At 33.5% G+C, this 22758-nt stretch overlaps 1 protein-coding gene across 1 annotated transcript in view; it reads left to right on the top strand.

Annotated features, from left to right (window-relative positions):
* The window catches only part of LOC138320979 (limb region 1 protein homolog), a 33850-nt gene extending 15007 nt beyond the window's left edge, over positions 1–18843 (top strand). The window contains exons 7-15 of the mRNA XM_069264336.1: positions 165–245; positions 1214–1278; positions 2188–2266; positions 2751–2846; positions 3260–3336; positions 3898–3975; positions 4259–4332; positions 8542–8699; positions 8961–18843. Of these exons, the coding sequence (XP_069120437.1) occupies positions 165–245; positions 1214–1278; positions 2188–2266; positions 2751–2846; positions 3260–3336; positions 3898–3975; positions 4259–4332; positions 8542–8699; positions 8961–9190 (938 nt within the window). The 3' untranslated portion in view covers positions 9191–18843. The remainder of the gene's footprint in view (positions 1–164; positions 246–1213; positions 1279–2187; positions 2267–2750; positions 2847–3259; positions 3337–3897; positions 3976–4258; positions 4333–8541; positions 8700–8960) is intronic.
* Positions 18844–22758: the final 3915 nt, after the last annotated feature.

Raw genomic sequence — 22758 nt, 5'->3', positions numbered from 1 at the left:
TATTTATATACACACTTCAGCCAATCACAATGCGTGTTACATAGACACTTCATCTGTACCATGTAGCGATATAATCTACTACAGTGAGTCGATACACTAGTACTGTAACACAATCGTGCAATCTTATGATAGAACGGCAGTAAACATATTTTCTTTCCTTTTAGATCTCCTATACGATGTTTGGAACTTCTATTTGCCATATATTTACGCAATCATATCATTTACTGGAGTTATTGTTTTACTATGTAAGTATCCTTGATTTTATATAATTATTAGATTATGTTATTATCAAAAGTTAAATATTATTAGCTATGGGTGATTCTCAAGGAAGATCATTTTGTAAGCACAGACTTTGCATGGGTATATTATAATTTCCTCTTAAATTAAAATCTTCAACAACAATCAAATTTCATCATAGAGAAAAATACCTTTCTGTTTTGTAGTAGCATGAAACTTTCTTGATATTTAATCAAATTCATTAAGTAATTAACACATGCTGTTTCACTATAAAAGGACAAGAATTCTACTGTTGGAAAGCGTCAAAAGTAACACGCAACAGCATACTACAGTCACCAAAACATGTAACATACTACAGTCACCAAAACATGTAACATACTACAGTCACCAAAACATGTAACATACTACAGTCACCAAAACATGTAACATACTACAGTCACCAAAACATGTAACATCCTACAGTCACCAAAACATGTAACATACTACAGTCACCAAAACATGTAACATACTACAGTCACCAAAACATGTAACATACTACAGTCACCAAAACATGTAACATACTACAGTCACCAAAACATGTAACATACTACAGTCACCAAAACATGTAACATACTACAGTCACCAAAACATGTAACATACTACAGTCACCAAAACATGTAACATACTACAGTCACCAAAACATGTAACATACTACAGTCACCAAAACATGTAACATACTACAGTCATCAAAACATGTAACATACTACAGTCACCAAAACATGTAACATACTACAGTCACCAAAACATGTAACATACTACAGTCACCAAAACATGTAGACACTTCTAATGCACCACATACACAGGAGGCCATCCTTAAATGACACTAGCTGTTTATAGAACGTTAATCTAATGAACCAACGAACACAAGTATGCCATCCTTACAATTGTTGGGCTTTTAAAATAAAATACAAATAGATAATATTTATTTGTGTTTCAGTATGTACACCTGTTGGGTTCGCCCGAATGTTTACTGTGATGGGTAAACTTGTAGTTAAACCAAAGGTAAGCCCGAATGTTTACTGTGATGGGTAAACTTGTAGTTAAACCAAAGGTAAGCCCGAATGTTTACTGTGATGGTAAACTTGTAGTTAAACCAAAGGTAAGTCCAAATGTTTACTGTGATGGGTAAACTTGTAGTTAAACCAAAGGTAAGTCTGAATGTTTACTGTGATGGGTAAACTGGTAGTTAAACCAAAGGTAAGCCCAAATGTTTACTGTGATGGGTAAACTGGTAGTTAAACCAAAGGTAAGCCCGAATGTTTACTGTGATGGGTAAACTGGTAGTTAAACCAAAGGTAAGCCCGAATGTTTACTGTGATGGTAAACTTGTAGTTAAACCAAAGGTAAGTCCAAATGTTTACTGTGATGGGTAAACTTGTAGTTAAACCAAAGGTAAGTCTGAATGTTTACTGTGATGGGTAAACTTGTAGTGAAACCAAAGGTAAGCCTGAATGTTTACTGTGATGGGTAAACTTGTAGTTAAACCAAGGTAAGCATAACATATAACAGGAATTACCTGGTACCTATAGCATAAGTGAAATTCTCACTTAGTCTAACTGCATGAGCATCAGATATTATTATATTCTCAGAATAAGTAAATTTGAAATAAAAGTCTTAAAAATGTATGTACATGATTGAACAATTTTCTTCAAATTGTTGATTATTGATACTGATTGAATATCATTGACATGATAATTAGTCTAGATAGGTATGATAATGTTTTATCAATGTTTAATAGTATTAAAGTACCAGGAACAGAGAGAATTTCAGGGTGATGTTTATATATTTTCATCACTCTCTAAACAGAACATGCATTATTTTGATTGCTATGTGTTGTCCTCAAAATGAAGTTGATTGAAGTATCAAATAAATTCAACAATTATTGTTTGACATGTTCTGTTCTGTTTACAGTTCTTAAGAGATATAGATGAAGAGTTTGCCACTTTAAAAATGCGAGAAGAAAGCATACGAAGAAAAATAGACTGTGAATGTAAGCAATGCAAACATGTGTATGTTTATTTCTTAATAAGAAAATGGTTGCTGGTATATAAAAGTGCACATTCAATATCTAACACATTTTTAGCCTGTAAAAAAAGTATAATCAAAGATGAAGATGATGTCACTGACATTACCAATAACAATCCATCTTAAAATGCCTTGTGTATACAGATGTACCCAAAAGTTATCACAGCTTTAAAATCAATATATTTTTGACTGATTGTCTTGAAATTATCCTTAAGATACTATTACTATAAATAGGAGTTAAGATATCACCTCTATGTATGCTAGCATTGCATATCATAAATGACTTTATGGAAGCTCTACACATGTAGTCATTACTTTGGAGCACAAGGGTATTGACATTAGATTTAAATTGTTGTCTTGTTATAAGTTCCAATTTAATTTCATTAGATTATATTGCCTAAAACAAAAGGCTATTGAGTTTTACCCTGATACTCTTGGTTTTGTTTTAGCACACCACCAACATAGCACTATAGCAAATGGTCATGCTACACAAGATTCCTTACAAAAACAACTAGAAGAGATTGAGAAAGATAAAGTGGAATTAGGTGAGTTGGTACATTGTCAGCCTCAAATCAGTATACGATAAGAACCACTTATTGCCAATATTTTGTATAAAGATGCTTCTTTAATGGACATTGGTCCAGAGTTTTAAATACATTGCATTGCATCATTTATAAGACCGTTTAAAAAGTAGCATGACTGACATAGTTGGTTTCGACAACTGAATCCCAGTTTTGAACGAAAGGAGGGGGAGTTAAGAGAAAAGGTCAGTTTTTAATTAAACTTCATCTACCTGTCAATGTTAGACACCAATCACCTGTCTGAGATACTGTGCCTCCAAGTACTCTCATGTCTTTACATTACCAAAGTAGTCTTTTATTTGACCTTAACTGGACACAGCTGGTATTAATACATGAAATAAAAGCCATTCAACAAATCCATGATTTTTCTGTTGTAGAAAAAAGGAAAAAGATATCACCTTTAAGGAGGAATTTAGGTTATCCTCTGGTCATCCTTGCTTTGTTAGCCCTAACAGTAAGTATACTGTGGAGATGTCTTGTGGAGCAACAACGTGTCTCTCTCCAAGTTTTATGTCATTTGTCATTGATATGAATTGTTATTTTCACTTGAAATATAAAAGTGCTTGCTAATACTGGAAAATTAGACTAATCCAAAATTAGAAGGGGAAAAAAAAAGGGGGAAAAAAAGATAAATAAATGGGGAAAAAAAAAAAAAAAAATATGGGTATATATCAGTTTTCTGTAAGAGAAAACCCCACTATACATAATATAGCTGTAGTAATGGTAGCATTAGGAAGAATACCTTACCTAACAATTGTTATAAATGATTTATGTACGTGCTTAAATAATTAAAGTTTTATGGGTCATTATTGGTCCAACAGTGGTTTAGATTTAGTATCAACAATTAATTTTCCATCTTTAACAGCACTTCAACAAAATTGCCACAATAGTGTATATTGTTAAACAGTGACTTCTCGTGATTGTTGTGAAGCCCTCTGTGAAGTCCTTATATCTAATGTGTCTATGTTTTACGGATGGCCTTGTTGAATCTAAGTGTATCTTGATTGTGTTTTAGGTTTTGTGTGTTTTAAGTGTGGCACACCACTTTTTTGAACTCTTGGTTGGAATCAAAGCTCTACCTGTAGGAGCTAAGGTACGTACAGTACAACACCATATCATTTTACAGTAAACTCTTTAAATAAATGTTGTGTGTTAATAAAATCTCTAAAATGATGTATGATATTTACTCCTTCAGTATTACATGCTTTTTCATTTACACCAAATATCTTTGATAACTGTCGTATTTCCCAAACGTTTTGATGTATGATTCTAATGGAATACCTGATACTGATGAACATGGTCTATGATAATTAAAACATGTTATATTGTGATGACATAGGCATCATTTTAAACTGCATATCTCATCATTGTTACAGGAAACTGTGTTGGGAATTTCATCCCTGTCAGCTTTGGGATCTGTTGGTGCTGTTTTGGAAATCGTCCTTATATTGTATCCATTTTATCATTCTACATGTAAACACTAGTGATTGGTACAGTAAATCATTCTACGTGTAAACACTAGTGATAGGTACAGTAAATCATTCTACGTGTAAACACTAGTGATAGGTACAGTAAATCATTCTACGTGTAAACACTAGTGATAGGTACAGTAAATCATTCTACGTGTAAACACTAGTGATAGGTACAGTAAATCATTCTACGTGTAAACACTAGTGATAGGTACAGTAAATCATTCTACGTGTAAACACTAGTGATAGGTACAGTAAATCATTCTACGTGTAAAGGTACAGTGATATCGAACGAAATATGGTCGTAAATCATTCTACGTGTAAACACTAGTGATAGGTACAGTAAATCATTTACTAAACGTGTAAACATAGTGATAGGTACAGTAAATCATTCTACTGTAAACACTATGTGGTCAGTAAATCATTCTACTGTAAACACTAGTGATAGGTACAGTAAATCATTCTACTGTGTAAGTAAATCACTACTGTGTGATAGGTACAGTAAATCATTCTACGTATGTAAACACTACGTGAATAGTGATGGTACAGTAAATCATTCTACATGTAAACACTAGTGATGGTGATAATAAACACTAGTGATAGGTACAGTAAATCATTCTACATGTAAACACTAGTGATAGGTACAGTAAATCATTCTACGTGTAAACACTAGTGATAGGTACAGTAAATCATTCTACGTGTAAACACTAGTGATAGGTACAGTAAATCATTCTACTAAACACAGTGATAGACACACTAGTGTAGGAAATCACTACGTGTAAACATAGTGATAGGTACAGTAAATCATTCTACGTGTAAACACTAGTGATATGGTACAGTAAATCATTCTACGTGTAAACACTAGTGATAGGTACAGTAAATCATTCTACGTGTAAACACTAGTGATGGTACAGTAAATCATTCTACGTGTAAACACTAGTGATAGGTACAGTAAATATTTACAAACATAGTGATGTACAGTAAATTCTACGTGTAAACACTAGTGATAGGTACAGTAAATCATTCTACGTGTAAACACTAGTGATAGGTACAGTAAATCATTCTACGTGTAAACACTAGTGATAGGTACAGTAAATCATTCTACTGTAAACACTAGTGATGGTAAAAATCATTCTACTGTAGTGATAGGTACAGTAAATCATTCATACTGAACATAGTGATAGGTACAGTAAATCATTCTACGTGTAAACACTAGTGATAGGTACAGTAAATCATTCTACGTGTAAACACTAGTGATTGGTACAGTAAATCATTCTACATGTAAACACTAGTGATAGGTACAGTAAATCATTCTACATGTAAACACTAGTGATTGGTACAGTAAATCATTCTACATGTAAACACTAGTGATAGGTACAGTAAATCATTCTACGTGTAAACACTAGTGATTGGTACAGTAAATCATTCTACATGTAAACACTAGTGATAGGTACAGTAAATCATTCTACTGTAAACACTAGTGATAGGTACAGTAAATCATTCTACGTGTAAACACTAGTGATAGGTACAGTAAATCATTCTACATGTAAACACTAGTGATAGGTACAGTAAATCATTCTACGTGTAAACACTAGTGATAGGTACAGTAAATCATTCTACGTGTAAACACTAGTGATAGGTACAGTAAATCATTCTACGTGTAAACACTAGTGATAGGTACAGTAAATCATTCTACGTGTAAACACTAGTGATAGGTACAGTAAATCATTCTACTGTAAACACTAGTGATTGGTACAGTAAATCATTCTACATGTAAACACTAGTGATAGGTACAGTAAATCATTCTACCTGTAAACACTAGTGATAGGTACAGTAAATCATTCTACGTGTAAACACTAGTGATAGGTACAGTAAATCATTCTACGTGTAAACACTAGTGATAGGTACAGTAAATCATTCTACGTGTAAACACTAGTGATAGGTACAGTAAATCATTCTACGTGTAAACACTAGTGATTGGTACAGTAAATCATTCTACATGTAAACACTAGTGATTGGTACAGTAAATCATTCTACGTGTAAACACTAGTGATAGGTACAGTAAATCATTCTACATGTATAGGTACAGTAAATCATTCTACGTGTAAACACTAGTGATAGGTACAGTAAATCATTCTACGTGTAAACACTAGTGATAGGTACAGTAAATCATTCTACATGTAAACACTAGTGATAGGTACAGTAAATCATTCTACATGTAAACACTAGTGATAGGTACAGTAAATCATTCTACATGTAAACACTAGTGATTGGTACAGTAAATCATTCTACATGTAAACACTAGTGATTGGTACAGTAAATCATTCTACGTGTAAACACTAGTGATGGTACAGTAAATCATTCTACATGTAAACACTAGTGATTGGTACAGTAAATCATTCTACGTGTAAACACTAGTGATTGGTACAGTAAATCATTCTACGTGTAAACACTAGTGATTGGTACAGTAAAACACATAACGAACATGTTTACAATGAATTCATGACTATAACGTAGTAATTTTCATTCCTGTTAAAGCTCCCACACTGTATCTGCATTATCTGTATAACGAATTATGCTGATAAAGAAGTGATTTTGTTGGCTAGACGTTCGTTTTAACAGTGATATACTGTACATATCTACCTGGTATAACCATGATGGATTGTTTCGGTAGAATAAAATCAGACCCTGCAAACAAAGTGTGTCACCGGAAGAAAAAAACTCCCAACATAGATATATAGATTATAAGGAAGGAGGGGAGTGATTGATAGAGTCATATGGTTTTTGTGTTTGAAAAGTTTTTGTAACAATATATTTTCCCAATAACTATTCACCCAGGAAGTATGTTAAATTTAAACCCATGTGAAAATAGGTTATTATACAGTACAATGTACTAACATGTATCTTGATGACACAGGATTTAGTTTCAACTAGAAAGAAATACAACAATGTTCCATATACTGTACATACATAACATAATTAAATTGGTATTATATATTTAAGACATTGTGCTGTAAGCATCATTTGAATTATCTATGCTAGAGGTAATTGATTACGTCGTCAGAAAAGTGCACAAATTACTGATTTAAAAGCCTTTAAAGACTAAAATGATAATGCTATGTGTTAATAATGAAATATCAGTTGATAATGGGAGGCTAAACTCATTTTATGACAGTCTGACCTTGTTATCTCTAAACAAACAGGACTGTGGTGAGTTGATGTTTAGTTTTTAGCCTGGCTCCAGCAAAATTCTTCAGAAGAAACCAGGAGTGAACAATGAGTTTTTTAGCTCACCTGGCCCAAAGGGCCGGTGAGCTTATGTCATGGCGCAGCGTCTGTCGTCCCTCTGTCCGTTGTCCGTCTGTCAACATTTCCTTTAAATCGCTACTAGTCATAGAGTTCTGCATGGATTGTAACCAAATTTAGCCACTAACATCCTTAAGGGAAGGGGAACAGAACTTTTATAAAATTTAGCACTGACCCCCCGGGGGCAGGAGGGGCGGGCCCAATAGGGGGAAATAGAGGTAAATCCTATAAATCACTACTTGTCCTAGAGTTCTGCATGGATTGTCACCAAATTTGGCCACAAACCTCCTTGGGGGAAGGGGAACAGAACTTGTATAAAATTTGGCTCTGACCCCGAGGGCAGGGGGCGGGGCGCGGCCCAATAGGGGAAATAGAGGTTAATCCTATAAATGAGTACTAGTCGTAGAGTTCTGCATGGATTGTAACCAAATTTGGCCACTAACAACCTTTGGGGAAGGGGAACAGAACTTGTATAAATTTTGGCTCTGACCCCCGGGGGCAGGAGGGGCGGGGCCCAATAGGGGAAATATAGGTTAATCCTATAAATCGCTACTTTATCTACTTAATCTACTGGTCCTAGAGTTCCGCATGGATTGTAACTAGATTTGGCCACAAACATCCTTGGGGGAAGGGGAACAGAACATGTATAAATATTGGCTCTGACCCCCCCCCCCAGGGCAAGATGGGCGGGGCCCAATAGGGAAATTACAGGTAAATATTCTAATTCCTTCAGAAAAGAAACAATGAACCTGTATTCACAACAGTACTTGGCATTATAAACCAGGTGTGCGATACAGGCCCTTTGGGCCTCTTGTTTGGTGAATTATTATAGTGCAGTAAATAACCTGGTAAATCCATTTAATAGTTTCCTTACCACAGCTTAGATATGTCATGTCTGCTTCTATAGAAGGATTCTATTCTCTGCCATTCTTCCGAAGACTAACACCTGAGTCACATGATACGTCCATGGTTCAGATAATCGGAAATTGTGTCGTTCTGCTGATCCTGAGCTCAGCTTTACCAGTCCTGTCACGCATTATGGGTTAGTATATATATTGAACTCACAAAAATGTTTGCCAAATCTGAAAATTATTTCCAAGTAATGCTTTTGGTATTAAAGCATTTATGGTAATAAATGGTATTTGTAATAATGAACTTTGATGAATAAGCTCCATAATATTGATTAAAAATAAATAAATGAGGGAAAATTATGAGCATCAAAGTCATTGATTATATCAGTTTAAAAATGTACAATGTACTTTTATTGATTTAACATTAATACTGTCTTTTATTGGTGTTGCAGGTATTACTAACTTTGATTTGATTGGTAACTTTGGCAGTATGGATTGGCTAGGGAATTTTTACCTAATTCTTACTTGCAATGCTGTCTTTGCGATTGCAACAACTATGTGTTTGACCAACAAGTTTACAGGAACAGTGCGATCAGAGGTGTTCAACAGACTAGGGACATGGGTGTCCCAGTGGGGCAAAAAGTCAAAACCTCAAAACCACACATCCATCAAAGATGACTAAGTTCTAAACCAATGACAATCTGGATGGTCGACAATCCATTTACAAGGCAATCTACGCAAGAAATCCCACAGAAACTATGTCATTGTTTTGGTTAGTATACAAAAGCATTATAACAGGGGAATCTCCCAACCAGAGGACCATTACCTGAGAAAGCTGTTAATGCTTTCTGTTTAAAAACTCAATCAGTTTACTTTCCAAAGATACAGAGAAAGAATCACATCAGTCACTGGTATGGAATCTTTTCCCCTGTATTGCATGTGAACAAGCAAGAAACAAATATGTGATAGTCAGTACATAATACAATACAATCATGGCGTACATGGTCCATGACGTCATCAATTTTTATACATAACAAAGATTTTTAGATGTTTCTATTGCTGAAATTTCATACGTTAATTTCAGTTTATAGAAAAATAATCAAAGCTCTGTTATGAACATTGGAATGACTGTGTCCCCCTGTGGAATTTTTTTTTTGTGGTCAGCATTCTTCAAGCTTCATACTGACCAGCCCAATCTTGTAATGTTGTAGAGATATTTCAAATTGACAAACTAATTTAAGATTCTCGAAGCCATTTTCTTTAAATATTGATAACTTCCTCACATAAACAATGACATCACACAAAGGCCTTGAGAAGAACAGATAACTCTTTCTTACAAAAAAAGGGAAATAAGTAATTTTGATCTCGGATTAAGATTTGATAAAGACAAATTTTAGAGGTGTTCAATGAACACACTTCTAAATTATAACCTATAATTTGTTACAATTCTTATTTACTTGTTTGCCATATTGTCAGTCTAAACACAATTCCTGGGCCTAAAAATGAGTTTTATCAAAGGCTGTTTTGGATATTTGCCCGAATACTTACGTATAGTTATAGATATAAACCAGCCATATTTGTTGCTGTATTTTCTGTTACAGTGACAAGATTGTTATAGGTTAAGCTTGGGATGATGGTGTCAGTCAATTAATAGTGCTAATTATAATTATAATTACCCCTATATTTAATCAGTCCATGATTTCCATGCTACATTTTGTGTATGGAATGTAATATCGTAGCTAGTAGAAGCAGTGGTAAGATGTCACTAGCCTTTCAATTTTAGATCTTGAATACTACATGAACATGTATATGAAGGAATATGTTTGTTTCAAGATACCAAATGATATGGGTAAAATACAATTTACCGTCTATCAGTCCCACCTTCCTGTGATTATTACGTCACAAAAATCACGTCAAAATATATTAATGTAACAATTGTCAGAAGGTGGGACTTATCGACGGTAAATCATACATTACCGGTACCCAAGTCATTTTCATATCTCAACATATTGCTGAATTAACTGGCCGTATTGTTTATCATTAGTGACATAGGTAGTACAACAATCTATCATAATCATCAACCATTAGGCAGTAAATTGTACAACATAATCTCATCATCATAGTAATGTAAACTGCTTACTACAATTTGTGCATTTCCCCCAAGGAGAGTCCATTTCAAATCTCTCACAATTCTACAAAATCAACAAGTCTAAATGATTTCATATTCATTTTAATTCGCAAAAGAACATAAATAAAAAATTTTGTTTGAAAATGTAAGGTCAACTTACAAATCAAACACAAGAAATCTCTTGAGGGGGAAATCACTAAATCAAAGAGGTTTAATCATAGCAGCGATTAGTGTTAAGCCTAGCAATGCAAATACTTATTTTTTCTGAAAGAGATATGGCTTTATTTATGTATGGGAATTTTTCTTTGAACAAATTATTTATATGCCTTTTTATTTATTTTGATGGAATGTTTTTTAACAAATGAATGTTTTTGTAATACACATATGGGATTGAATTTGTTACAAATGGATGTAGCAAAAATATGTAAAATGTATTGATAATATTATGTAATGTGATAAAAAGTTTTGTTTGTCCATGATGTTGTAGTGTCCTGTGAGGCCAGGGATGCCCTGTTAACAGTGTGATGTAGAAGGTGTTTGTTTATGTATTGTATATGTTTATAATCTCTCTAATCTTGCTGTGTATAATGTATTAGTAATACAGGTTCTATATTGTCATTTCAACATTTACCTATTCAATCCTGTGATTCCACAACTCTTCCAACCATTTAAGTCAGAAGAGTTCATATACGAATGAGCTCTAGAGTCAAGAGATTTATTTTTTTTTTTTTTTTTTTTTAAACAAAACAGTTTATTGTTCAATACAGAAAGGGTGAGCCCAGATCTGATAGAGTCAGTTATATAAAAAACACTTTAATATGCTACTGTCCTAAAAGAGGTTCTGTGGACTATGAAAGTCAGGTTATGTGTTAATGTATGTTCTTATGACAAAAGATACAGTTCTGAGTAACAGCTATTATTACTCATTTAAGTTATGAAATCCAGCATTTAATATAATTTTCATCATTTGTTATGATTTTATTAATTTTATTGAAAGGTTGTTGGCATATTATGAAACAGGGTACATTGTAATACAATGTACACAGTTGTATTAAGATTCTGATTTTTTTTTTTTTTTTTTTTAATGTGATATTGATTATGTGTATTGGGTAACATTTCCATCCCATTATTTCATTGGAAGGATTTGTTGCTTATTAATCACAAAACGCGCGGTTTAAGATAAATCAAAGAGTTCTGTGGTGAAGAAAGAACAACACAATAGCTATAATCTAATTTCTACCACAATAGTCAGTGTTATTCAACTGTCAGGGTATCAAATAAACGATGCAGCTGTTGATTAACAATTTGTTTATACCACACATGGTATAAACTCTGTACGCATTCTGATTAGCTGACACGGTGAACTTTGACCGAACTACGTCTTTCTGAGTGTCGTGTCATCATTTGTCAACGTCATCATAATCGAGTGACGTCATGCTATGCTGTGATCTCAGCTTGACGCCAAAACTGCTGTTGGATAGCGTAGACTTATCCTCGTCGTATTTCTATCGGCTAAAAGCGGATATAATCGTGGTGGAAACGGGTCACACGACTCGTGGTTGTTGGATATGGAATTTATTTCACACTCGTAAGTTATTTTTTAAAAGTTACAAAAGACACTCGCTAAAGCTCGTGTCTTTTGTAACTTTTAAAAAATAACTTACTCGTGTGGAATAAATTCCATATCCAACAGCCACTCATTGTGTAACCTCTATATATATAATTATGACTGACTTATTTAAAGATGCTCCACCTCTGACAGAGCATAATTTGAACTTTAATTGGTGTTTACTCAGGTTAATGTATGTATAAGTAACACACAAAACAATATACAATAACTTGTTTTGGTTGATGCGCATTCAGTTTATCATTCCATATAGGCCATATTGCCATGGACTGTTTTCTGGAGACAATTTTATTATTTTTAATATTTTTATCTTGAAGTAAAATTCACACTTTTCAATGGTGTAATGTAAGTAACTTTTGTAACAGAAGAAAAATACTTATTTGTGGATCGTCTACTACTGTTTTTGAAAGAGAAAAAATAAATACCATTCCTCAGCGGTGTAGCATCTTTAAGCTCTGTTCAAAACTATTTGATTACAAAATCAAACAAAAAAACTGTATTTAATGATTTATTTTGAAAACTTTTCTATTTATTGGTGGCACATAAAATGTAAGCATACCAATTTTGATGGAAACAGTATGTATTTAAGCACCAGAGTGGTTACTAGAGTAAATTTTAGCTGCTCTGTTATGATTTATAGTATCTATAGAGATGGTATTCATCATTTTGCTATCTCGTTTGAATCAACAAATCATTTTAAGCATTGAACTAGTATTGCACCAAAACAAGAAGGTTAACAAAATTTAGTTTATGTATTCAGTATATCTCCCGGTGCTGATTGGTATGGTGTCTGGCATTCTACCATTGGCCCATCTGTGTCACAAGTTTGGGGACATTTACCACATTAGTATCTATAGTAACAGAGCTGTTTCTGTAAGTTCATCATCATCATCAACATCCTGCCTTAAAACTCTTTATACCCCACATAAAAAACACATAATGCTACCATTTCACAAACCTATAGATATAGGGAACAGTCTGTGACATTAATTTTTTTCGCTGCTATTCATATGGACTAGTAAACCCCAAAATTATACTAGTCCTACTATTTAATCACTGGTCATAAGTTACAGTTTGGATGTGTTACAAATTCTCACAAAATGATGCATCCTTACAGAATCAATGGCATATAGAATAACGCACTCAAAATGTGTTGAAAAAAATGCAATTGACCACCGCTCTTGTAAATATAGTAATTTAATTGGGGTGGGGAGCCACTAGTCCAAACAAACTAGTTCATTCCAATTGGCACTAGTCTGACCATAAAATTACAAGCCGTGGGCATCAGACTAGTACTTAAAGTCGCAGACTGAGTGAATAGTAGCAAAGTGCTAGTAGGGTATCATTCTACCACATTTGATTGTGAAGAAACCAGTCATTTGATCATCTAGCCTTTTCTTCTTTAAAATACAATACAGACAACACTTATCATGCAATTAATAGGTAGATTTAAATACAGGTGTAGGTTGTTAACAAACATGTCAGTTTTACCATCTCATAACTTGTAAATCATCATTATGGACGTGGCTATGTACAACATGTATGTGTAGTTTATTAACGATGTTATATGGTCAAAATGGGATTACATTTGTCATACATTAATAGGCTTATATTATATACTTGGTATTAGGGTAACATCTATCAGTAAAAATACAGAAAACTGTGTGCTTTCCTCTTAATTAGCTATAAGATGTTTATGCCCATTGTTCAGTCATTATTTTTCAATTTTGGTTAACTTTTAGAAATTCATAAAATATCCACACACAAATGGATTGATATACAGTATCCTTCATTTGTCTGCTAGCGCTTCATGTTGGATTTGCCTCTGTCCAGTTGGCATTCATATTGGCTATGAATGCCAACTGAGAGATGTATAATTCTTATATTTACATTTAGTTACGATTGTATGTTGACATACCAAGGGATTTTGCATTGATAATGAATTAATCATTCGTTATCGTCAAGGATGGAACAGCCATTTGAACAGCCAATTTCTGTGATTGCTGGCACGTCAATTGTGACGTCACAATGATAATGACGTCATAATGAGCGATTGAAGTTCATTGTCTATATGACTGCCAACTGCGCTTGGTAAGGTTACATAGAGGGACTGCAGTGAAAATGTAAATATTTGCTTGTGAGCTGTTAATGTACAGTTTATCTGATAGTGATATTTTAAGTGTTTATCATGAAATGCCCCTAAAAGATTTCCTACAAGGTGAGGACAAGTTGGTTGAGATTTTAATATCTGTGCCAAAGTTTTGATCAGTCTTCCTGGGTGACAACTTTAAATTTTCATTGTAACTACTTGTTCATAGATTGTCATTTTTTCTGTGGATGCATATCAATGAGATTATAAGTCAACATGTATGTGATTATTACAGTGATGTTAATGTTAATTTGGTTGGTTTTGTAGAACTAACCGGTATGGACTAAAAGTATAATATAACATTGTGTTGCCAAGCATATCTAGCATAATATAGAAAGTGCTGAAGACCATACATGTATAATATTGTTGCAAACCTTGAAGTTAAATGTACTCTTTTATGTGTGCATATTTCACGGAATACATATTTACTCACAAATACTATATGAAAAGAAATGTTTGTGTGTTCTTTCATTCGTGGCTTTCAAATATTTTCTTTTGGTAGAAATATTCATGACAAATGAAAGAGATTCAATACTAATTTTTTCCATTTTTTCCAGTTTATTCAAATTTCCATGTGACCTTGAAATAAGGAAAGCCTACATAATGAAATGTTTCATGTCATATAGTACCAAATATGTAATGTCTTGTCTACAAGAAAAAGTAGCATTGAAGGGATAGGTTGTGCTTTACAATGAGTAATCTATAATATACAAATGTAGATACAAATTGGATCATTGATTGTATAGTGCTGCTTTGTACTTTGTTTTGACCACAGGTTGTATGATACACAGATTATCCGATGGCTTGGTGTATCTGATTTTGACTATAAATTGTGTGGTGTCCCTATCGTTAGACTACTTACCAGATATTGACGAAAGGCTTTGAAAATTTGCCTGTATGTTCCACATTTTGACTATCAATTCTATGGATAGTCTTGGATTTTCGAAGACATAGTCATAAGCTTAATACGGTTAGAATTCTTCCTTGTTCATTTTGGCAGATGTCTTCGAGTAAGATGTTGAAAAAGAAATCATCACAAAAAGGACTGTTGTCACAATGTGATTATAACAAAGCCTATTTACATGACACACAAAACAATAGAATTATTTCTCTGTGAAGATATTGCTAGCTATCGTAAATTGTTGACCTATTGAATGATTTTTATTGGTCAGAAAAAATGCACTTTGATAAGAAACTAGAAAGGTTTCTACTTCCATAGAAAGTCCGACCAGAGGTTTAAAATGATGTAGAAAAGTCAAATTTTCCCCATCCTGCCAAACCTGTGAAGTGTAATATGTAACTGAAAGGCTTACTGACAATGGTGTCAAACTGCAGATATAGTTCCAGAGTACCGGTATCACTTATACCATTGACTTACATCAGGCAATTTAGGGACCAGCATTTCGATTTATTTATTTCATAAAATCAGTTTCATCTTCTTACTAAAGGTGAATTGATTCTACTTTTGTTTTGTATGTGGCTGAATTTAAATCAGCTTTTTTCGACTTGTTTTCAAACTTTTTAAGCAATTTTTTCTCTCAGGGCTAAACCATACGATCAGTATTATCCATGTCATTGGAGATGTGATGTCCTATTTGTAATTCTGTCTTTACAAGCTCAATCTCATATTTTATCAAACATTACCATGTTGCACTTTATAAAATAATCTGGTAGTATATGATTACAAACATAAAACTTCACGATGTAATACACGTAAAAATAAATGTTCAATTATGCAGTTATCTGCCTCTGTAAATAGGAATTAATTGCTACATCACTTGAACAGTAGCTTTATTGATACACAGAATCTTCTAATAGGTCAGAGTGATACTGTGGTATTTCTTATTTTTCAGAGCATTATCATTGCTTCGACTGATTAGAAATATTGCTGTATTATTCTTCGTGAGATTAGAAAGCTCACTGTATTAGTATGTACACCTTTGATGGATTTAAAAAACTTCATTACCATAATAACTTCCTTGCAGACTGCTTATCTAAACATAAAAAGGATGTATCCTGTCTATTTGTGTTAGGTGATGGTTTAATACAAATGTATTATTAATGAAATCCAGTTAGCACAGCTCAACAGTTTGTTAAACAAATATATTAATGATTAGATTAATGTCCACTTGTTTGTTAACAATAGAAAAATGGTTAATTCATTTATGAATGATAATTGTGATTTTTTAACAATTTTGGTCAGATTGACCCGTTTATTAACAATATGGCTATGAAGCCAACTTGTTCATTAGCAACATTACAAATATATATTTGAGTAGGTTTTCTCAATTGTTTACTGGGGTACCTACATGTGTCTTTTGAGGACAAAATACTTTCAATACTTCAATGGAAATCTGTTGTATATCACTGTTCTCCATTTCCTTAAGGCTGCTGATTTGCATAACTTCATTGGCTTATTAGTCTTATCAATTATATTATTAGATCATGTGTTGACCAAAATGTCATATTATTTTGTTAAAACTCATTTGTAAAAAATAGAAATAACATAGTGTTTTAGTCAGATTTATTATAAGCATCAGTGTGGAGCTAAAAACATAAATAACTGCATGTATATATCACAGGCAACATTTTACAAATATTTCTTTCCTGTAAGAAATCTTGATATAGCCAACTCATGAAATCCAGGAGTGCTCAAATTTTCTTGTCAAAATCAATATTCCCTTAGAATATAAATACCAAAGGTAATGCTTATTGATGTTTCGATGGTTTTCAAAGTTAAACACTTTTCATAATCATTAAGAACTGGTATTTGTGTGAAAAGCTAAATATTCCTGTGCTTAAAATCAAAACTTAGCAGGTAATAATAATTGTGAAGATGTAAGAACTAGCTGGGTGTAAAATGTTTGTTTTTAGTTAGTATTCCATATATTTTATTGAGATTAAAATTCTGCAACACTGACAATAATAGGGATTGTTAAAAATAGTAAAATTTTATTAAATTTGTAAAACTACAGTATGTGATGTGGAATGTTAATTTGCTCAATATAATTTTTAATGGGTTCGCAATATTGGACTGAACTATATGGTAAATATTTATATGAATGTTGCACAGTTTGCTAGTTGTATTTATCCTTATTTATGTCCTGTCTATCGTATAGCAGGTTATCACTAGTGTGTTGAAGCCTTGTGTTCAGAAGTTTTCAGTGAGATATGTCTTCCATATGATATAAAAAGTTATTTGAAAAATTCTGTCGCCATGATAACAAAATGAATTTGATTTTTTGAAATATAAGACATCTGATCTCAGTGAAAATAAAAAAAATCAAAGATTACATTACCAGTGTAACAGAATTTTGAATGACTATAGAAAAGCTTTGATGTCAGAACACCCCATTTACTGGCACTCCCAGTAAGGCTGACATAGGAACAGACATCAGTTCCTGACTTATTTTGGAACTAAGCCGACATTTTGAACATCATTGATAAAAGGTTGTTCATGGGCAGGGTTTTATATGGATATATACAGTACTTATATTGTTCATTGAGTTCTGCTGTATAAAGCATATATGGCCAGTCAACTTTTACAAACTTGTCTTTTCTTATTATTTGTGGTTACTGTAAAGTAATATTACTTCTTTGAATGTTTGAATATGGATCATTTTCATATTTAAATATTATTTTTCATTCATAAATGATTAAATGGAAAATATAATCTGTGTTTTCATGTTGGATGTATAAGAGTTGGAAAATGCAGAATGAATTGTTGAATGAAGACTTGCCTTTAAGGTTTTATAACAAATTTTATTTGCTAGAGTTATATAGAAGTTGGTCTTGCTAATGGTTTTGCTGTTGTGTGTATGTACAGTTGAAATTCATTATCTCCATATTCTATAACTTAATCCAATTTAACTTCTGAACTGTATTGATCTCTGCCAGAGCTCACACCAAACATTCAATTGACCGGAGCAGAATACTATAATTCCAGCACAGTCCCACCATTATTGAGATAATGAGGATCAACTGTAAGAGTGTCATATGCTTATACATGTTCTGGAAGTGTACATTTATTGCACAGAGACCTGGCACGAATTTCTAACCAAGAATATCTATATATGCAATTGGTTAGAAATTTGTCCCTGTGATTTACTTTTTTTTTCTGCCAAGTTATGTAGATGAAGGTGTATGGGTGTGTAGTTAGACATATTAGTCTTGCTTTTACTAATAGGTATGATTACATGTATTTGTAAGTGAAAATAGTGTGTGCTATACACCTTGGACATTCGCAATTATTATTTATTTTTTATTCCCACCTGTTTTGTTTCATATATGAAGTTCCATTCAACGTGCAATTAATGACATATTAACAGTTGATCATGTTATGAAATGTTATGTTTGACTAGTTGATAATATTGGTTAATGTTTCAGCAAGTATTTTGTGAAAAAAAAATAAAGTACATATATTATATATAATGTATTTGTAGTTTATTTACTATGTGTTAATATTTTAGTTACATTTACATGAAGTGCTAGTAAGGCTGGTTCTCCATTTTATTTACTATGAACAGAATTATTTGAAGAGAATTTTCCTACCTGAAAAACAAGTGGAGGGTTATACCAAAATCCACATTTTGCATCTATCTTGTTTGAGCGTTTCGTGGACTTTTTAAATGTTATTAGCGATCAGTGATGGACCTGAATGTTTCAATATCATTGCCTTTATACAATAAAATACAAAAATGTGTTTTAAGTAATTCAGAGAGAGTGATAATTATATAATGATATGCAACATGGTGGTTTGGGAGGTAGAAAACGTTTGTAAACACAGCTCAAGAAAGGTTGGTCTGTAAATAGAATTATATAATGTCTTTAATATTTGTCTGGGTACAAGTACAGAAGCGGCAGCATTCACTGACCGTCATAAAAAAAGAAGGTCATGAAAGTGGCTCATAAGAAACACGTTTGACTCTAACATAGAACTTAACACAGAAAAGCACTCTGCAAGATCGTGAAGAGACGGCTTTAGCACTATCGTAAAACTTGATTCGGGAGATGACAGCTCTCTGCTCTTCCGTAGAACTTAATGCGGTAAAATCTCGAAAAGGGCTCAAAGAGCAAGCAGTTTTTACCAACAGAAAAGATGAACCTCGTGACAATTTACAAAACCTTTAATGGAAAGTTCAGTGGAACAGAGGGAATGATGTTTGACAGATTTTAGTCGCATAGATCAAGCATCATGAGATAGTTTCTGATAAGACATCTAACAAATCCGCCTTAGACCAAAGAGCATGACTAGAGCAGAGCAAAAGTGAACTTACCAGATAAAATCCTTCAGACGAACCGATTTCGATTACTTCATCCCTATAGGGCCTACCGGGAAATTATGATATACGTCACAAACCAAAACGCTGCACACAAATATTCACATCCTTTTTGTAAGGCTTGATATATACCCATCCTGGACACAGGGATCTGAGAATTAGTTACAGACTATATGATCATGGACCTACCAGAGTGCCATAAGACCATTTTTAGACGTTTTAATGACGGCATTTTGTATAGATGTGTAGGATGATTTTGAAAGGAAAATTATCGCTCTTTCCAACGGCAGTAAATGTTTTTTGATGATGTACTAGATAAGTGTTTTTATAGCCGCTAAAGGTAGGCATGTTAGAAATTTTGAGTCTGTGATCATGAGCTTTCCATCCTTCTCGTATATAGTACCATGTAGAAAATGGTTTTTTATCAGTTTTTTATCTAGACCACTAAAACGTCTAAAAATGGTCTTGGGGCACTCTGGTGGGTCCATGATTATATAATCTGTAACTAATTCTCAGATCCCTGTGCTCATGGTGGCTGGTGGCAATGCATCTGCCTCACTCAATACTATTTCTCCATTTCAGGTCATCTTGGCCAAAGCAGTAGTTAGGTCCTCGTTAGATGTAAAGACGATAAGAAGGTCCTAGAGAGACATTTGGGATAAGTTGCTTTGATAATGATGCGGGGAAAACCCCCAAAACGCCAAATTCTCGCGCCTTCGGCGCTCGCAAAGTCATCAGAATGCATCATAAAACTCATCTCAGCGCATTCTAAATCGTAATATTTTTTTCCTGGGGCGACCCCCAGATCCCCCAAACAACAAAATCTCGCGTCTTCGGCTCTCGCACTTTCATCAAAATACATCGTAGAACTCATTTCAGCCATTCTTAATCGTAATATTTTCCCCGGGGACACCCCCGGACCCCCCGCCCAACATTGGCTTACGTGGTATCAGAGATTTAGATCTAGATCTATGTCTCTGATGGTATATATGTATAACAAGAAGAAATCGGTGATCCTGATCACCGTGTTGAAACTGACTTCCAAATGCAGCAACTATAGGCATACACAGTAAGTAATATTGTAGACCAATTTCTGTGAATATTAATCGCCAAAACTTGTAAAAAAAATGGGAGCAGACCCAATATTGATCCTTTGAATGTAATAAAGATGTTTTTGATATAACTTTATAATTTAAGCACGGCTATTTACAACGGCAATAGGATTTCTACCAGGACATTTGTAGTAATTTTATTTTATTTGCCGTTACATCTATGATGAGTATCGTCCTTAAATTGATTAGTCCGCTATTTTAAAACTGCCTAGACTCTATTATTAGGCTTTTTCATTTATTTTTTCCTAATATGAGCGCCGAGCGCATGGGTGCAATACCAGAAACGTTTCTGGTAATACAGATGATATCTAGACATTAGGATTTATAATCATTGCACTTTGGACATGATCAACTTTTGTTGTTGATATTGGAAAAGATCGCCAACGACACGAGTATTTAACGCTTTCCTCCTCATCCCAGCTGTCCTCTTCGTTTCTCATCAGTTTCTCATCAGTCCAACATCATTGGAAAGCCACAAGCGGCTTGTAAAGATGTATAGTGATATTTACAATAATGGTAAAATATTAAAAAGATTGCTTAAATCCTTAATAGCATGTCCTAGGTTTAAGTATAATATAATGTCTTTCCTAGGTTGATGGTGAAAACTTCGTGACGTGGTTTTTCCAGTGCTTGTTTAGCCTTCGAATTCTCTCTTTCCCCAAATATAATGTATTTATAACTATAACTATATATTGTACACACTATATTTATACAGTCATGTATGTATAATATATACATAAATAAATGTTTAAATATAGTGTGTACTGTACAGGCGCGGATCCAAGGGGGGGCGGACCCGGCGTACGCCCCCCCTAAAATAGGAGAGAGAAAAAAAAGAAAAAGGAAAAAGAAGGGAAAAAGAAAGAGGGGAAGGAAGAAAGAAAAAAAAGAGGGAAAAAATTAAGGAATTAGATAAAGAATGAGAATTAGACAGAAAGCTCCATTTCCTACCTTTACCGTTTGATGTTATCATTTTAAAATCTAAATGTATTCGACTTTGTGGTACATACATGCATGAACATACTTGTATCCAGGCGCAATGGCATAATTATATATTTTTTTCGTGTAAGTTAAGGTTTTATCTCCATCACTTAAAAGGTACAATGTAAATCCTTTCAAGTATTTACTTTTTCAAAAAAAAAACCCCGATAAAATCCCAATATATTAGATAATTTATTGTCATTAATATTCAATATTGACAGGTTATATCTCGATATCCTTAGCAATAAAAGAAAAGGGGGAGGGGGTGGGTGGAAGGAATTGTAGCTGGCCATGAGTCTTCGCTGGTTGACTATATGTCATGCCCTTCGTTTTCCAGATTGTAAATGATATATTACATATTTTTGAATCAGCATTAAAGTCCTGTATTAAATCCGACTATCAATTCACAAATGTGTGCGTACTTTCAAAACGCCAGTTACAAGATCACTACTGACGCCGAATGCTTCTAGAAGCCTTTTATTTGTCCTAAGAAAATGTGTGTAAAGAAAAAAGTGGAATGCGACAGAAAATGAGAGCTTCTAGGGTCTGGGTGCACCCCATGGCCAGATGCCTTCCTTTTTTGTTTCAATAAAAACATATCTTAACGATAATGTTATAAGATAGGCAAACGATGTTAAAAAATTAATGCACATTACAAAAGGCTCCCTATTAGAAAACAGGATGATAGCAATGGTTCCTGGCACCGTATGGCCATAGACAAGACCACTAGCCTTCTTTTCTTTCATTGTACAATACACGAATTATGAAGATTGTGTAAGTTAGGGAAAATGAATTATCTAATCTGACAGATAATGTATAAAAGTAAAAGCTAATATCGTTAAAAAAGTTCACATACACTTTCATTAGTCCTATAAAAACCTTCAATAGGCGACCCCTAGCTGCAATATTGTAGCTCAAAAGACTTTTAGACTGAAAATGGTGTCTTCTTTAGAGCTACAATTGTTCCCTATTAC

Source organism: Argopecten irradians, chromosome 4 (assembly GCF_041381155.1).
Source record: "Argopecten irradians isolate NY chromosome 4, Ai_NY, whole genome shotgun sequence".
NCBI lineage: Eukaryota > Metazoa > Mollusca > Bivalvia > Pectinida > Pectinidae > Argopecten > Argopecten irradians.
Note: the sequence above shows the minus strand (reverse complement) of the source record. Positions and strands in the feature narration are given on the sequence as shown.